Source organism: Lathyrus oleraceus, chromosome 1, assembly GCF_024323335.1.
Source record: "Lathyrus oleraceus cultivar Zhongwan6 chromosome 1, CAAS_Psat_ZW6_1.0, whole genome shotgun sequence".
Classification (NCBI taxonomy): domain Eukaryota; kingdom Viridiplantae; phylum Streptophyta; class Magnoliopsida; order Fabales; family Fabaceae; genus Lathyrus; species Lathyrus oleraceus.
In genome coordinates, this window is record NC_066579.1 from 152,974,741 (window position 1) to 152,977,402 (window position 2,662).

The 2,662-nt window shown below is 40.8% G+C and overlaps 1 protein-coding gene across 1 annotated transcript; it reads left to right on the forward strand.

Moving 5' to 3' along the window:
• The first annotated feature begins 1,566 nt into the window (after positions 1 to 1,566).
• On the forward strand, positions 1,567 to 2,368 carry LOC127096657 (pescadillo homolog). Its single transcript, XM_051035208.1, has one exon. The coding sequence runs from the start codon at positions 1,808 to 1,810 to the stop codon at positions 2,366 to 2,368; it is 561 nt and encodes a 186-aa protein (XP_050891165.1). The 5' UTR covers positions 1,567 to 1,807.
• Positions 2,369 to 2,662: the final 294 nt, after the last annotated feature.

Sequence of the window (2,662 nt, forward strand, 5' to 3'; positions counted from 1 at the left end):
ATTTTCTTACAAGTTCATAATATTACATGAATACTACAAGTACAATCCTGAACAATCACAATTACAGGGATCTAATAGAAAAATATACACATAACTTCAATGAGGCTTTCTCATACTGCCGTGCTTGCTCCTACAGCCGCTCAATTGAGGGGGCTCCGTATGCTTTCTCTTGTTTTTGGATCTGAATTAACTAATGCATCTGTTGCTGCAATTGCCTCAAGCTACCCAAATCTAGAATTGTTTGACCTCAGTAGACCTGGCATAAGTGACAGTGGCATTGGGATGATTTGTAACATCCAACTGCTGATGGAGATGACTGCGAATCACAAAAAACATTCGCCGCAAATCTACAACATATAAATCAAAAGCTAATCATCAAACATGGTCGTTTAAGGAAACTCAGTTTGTGGAGTTGCACTGGCTTGGATGCTCTATACTTAAGCTGCCCAGAGCTCATTGATCTGAATTTGAATTCTTGTAGAAATTTGATTTCAGAGAGGCTGTTGCTTCAGTGCCCCACTTTAGAAAATGTTCATGCATCAGGTTGTCAGGATATGTTAGTTGGAGCAATTCAAAGTCAGGTCCACAATGTTATTCCCTGCATCTCAAAGCCATGCCAATTCTACATTTTCTCTAGCCGCCGCGGCCCGAAATTCAAACTGCAGTACTTCTGCTACAACATCGCTACCTGAAACAGAATTGGAAACAGACGATGAGTATAAACCTAAGAAAAGCTTCTTGAATCTTAAAAAGGCAACAAATACCAATAATAAAGAACGTCAACTACAAGCTCGATTTTCAGATTCCCAATCATTTGGAGGCTTTTCAATATCTGATGACATTAGCTCATTCAAACAAGAGACAACTGAGGAAGATATTGAAGTGAAAACTCGGTTATCAGATTCTCACTCAACTGGAACCTCCTCAACATCAGACAATAATAGCTCATTCAGAGGGGATGGAGACGAGCATGTGGAACTGCAAGCTCACTTTTCAGGTTCTCAATCTACTGGAAACTCCTTTACGTCAGATGTAAATAGTTCTTCCATGAAAGAGATCGAAGGCATGCCATCCAACCAGCTTCCCGAAATTGTTGAGTTTCAAAATGCAGATAATAGAAAGCCTATCATGCGTGATGATGCCCATGTTCATGAAGAAGGAGTTTTTGACTCTCGGCAAACAAATTCTGAACCGTTGACTTCAGAAAAGATGTTGTGTTCTTATCTTGAGCCTACTAAACCAGTAGAAACTTAGGAAGAATTACAAACCAGTAAGAACTTAAGAAATTACAAACCAGCAGAAACTTACCTCATATTGGAAAGTTTGATTATTATTCGGTTCTTGGAATGAAACCAACTGCAACCAACTCAACAGCAGGCTCAATCAAGGCGCTCAGCTTATGCTCCAGGAGACGGTTCTAAAGTTTGAGTTCCTGTAAAATACCTGCATGATACACACAAAGAAAATATCACAGTGTATTCCGTAATAAAAAGAAAAGCCGCAAATCCTCATAGAAGTGCCATAAAACCTTCAAGCGTAATGGCTTCGAATAATTTAACACCACAAAATTGAAGTATCCTCCAATGCTTGATCCTCGCTCGGAGGCTTTGGCAGCAGATCTATATGCACTGTCACGATATGCCAATGCCAGCACCGGACCTGCCATACTGAATTCTGAAGCTTCTCAATCGGTTGAATCTGAACAACCGGAGTCCAAGCCAATTGGGGCAGAGACCCACAACAAAATTCTGAACTACGACTTGCTTAACTTCAGCATCAACTGCCTTCTAATGAACCTGGCGCACTAATGCACCTCGTTGAGAAAGCTGCTGGTGAAGATGAAGAGGAATATGATGAAGAGACACGACAATGCAAAAATCTCCTTCAAAATGTCAAAACCTTCTTGAGCAGAGAGGTACCAAGGGAATCATTGCTTTTTATTGTTCCTGCTTTTGGTGGTATAGTTTCGTGGGAGGGCGAAGGGGCTCCTTTTGTGGAATCCGACCAGGGCATTACTCACCAGACCGTTGATAGGGAAGCTCAAGGACACAGAGTCCTCTCAAGAGAATATGTTCAACCACAATGGGTATTTGACTGTGTGAATGCTAGAATAATTCTGCCAACTGAAAACTATCTAGTTGGAAGGATTCCTCCGCCACATTTGTCTCCTTTTGTTGACTATGATGAAGAAGGAGCATATGTTCTAGAGTATGCAAAGACTATTAAAAACTTGCAAGCAGCTGCCAGAAAGGAAGTCCTCTCACTTCTTGGTCTTGAAAAAGATTTGGAAGATCCTCAAAATCAACTGGCTGAGGGCGTAATTGATAGAGCAGCAGCAAATCATGCGACTAAAGGAAACAGAAGATGATTATAGCAGACAAGTGAGAAAAAAACCAAGCACCATACAACCTGGTCCATAACCGATCGCACCAGCCATAACCTGCACAAAAAATTAAACCAAACCCTGTGAATAACAAACCAAACCATACAACATTTATGCCCAATTCAATAATTACACGCAGATGGTAATGCAGACAATACTCACCTTGAACCTCAACCTCATCCACAACCTCCCTGTTCTAAGAAATTCACTGCAGTAAAAAGGATAAACTAATTAGCCAAGGCGGTAAAGTCAGAAAAATACCCAAAATAGAGTTAAGAC

What these genes read in the sequence shown, in the direction of transcription:
- LOC127096657 (XM_051035208.1), top strand. Translation starts at nt 1,808, where the DNA reads ATGCACCTCGTTGAGAAAGCTGCTGGTGAAGATGAAGAGGAATATGAT.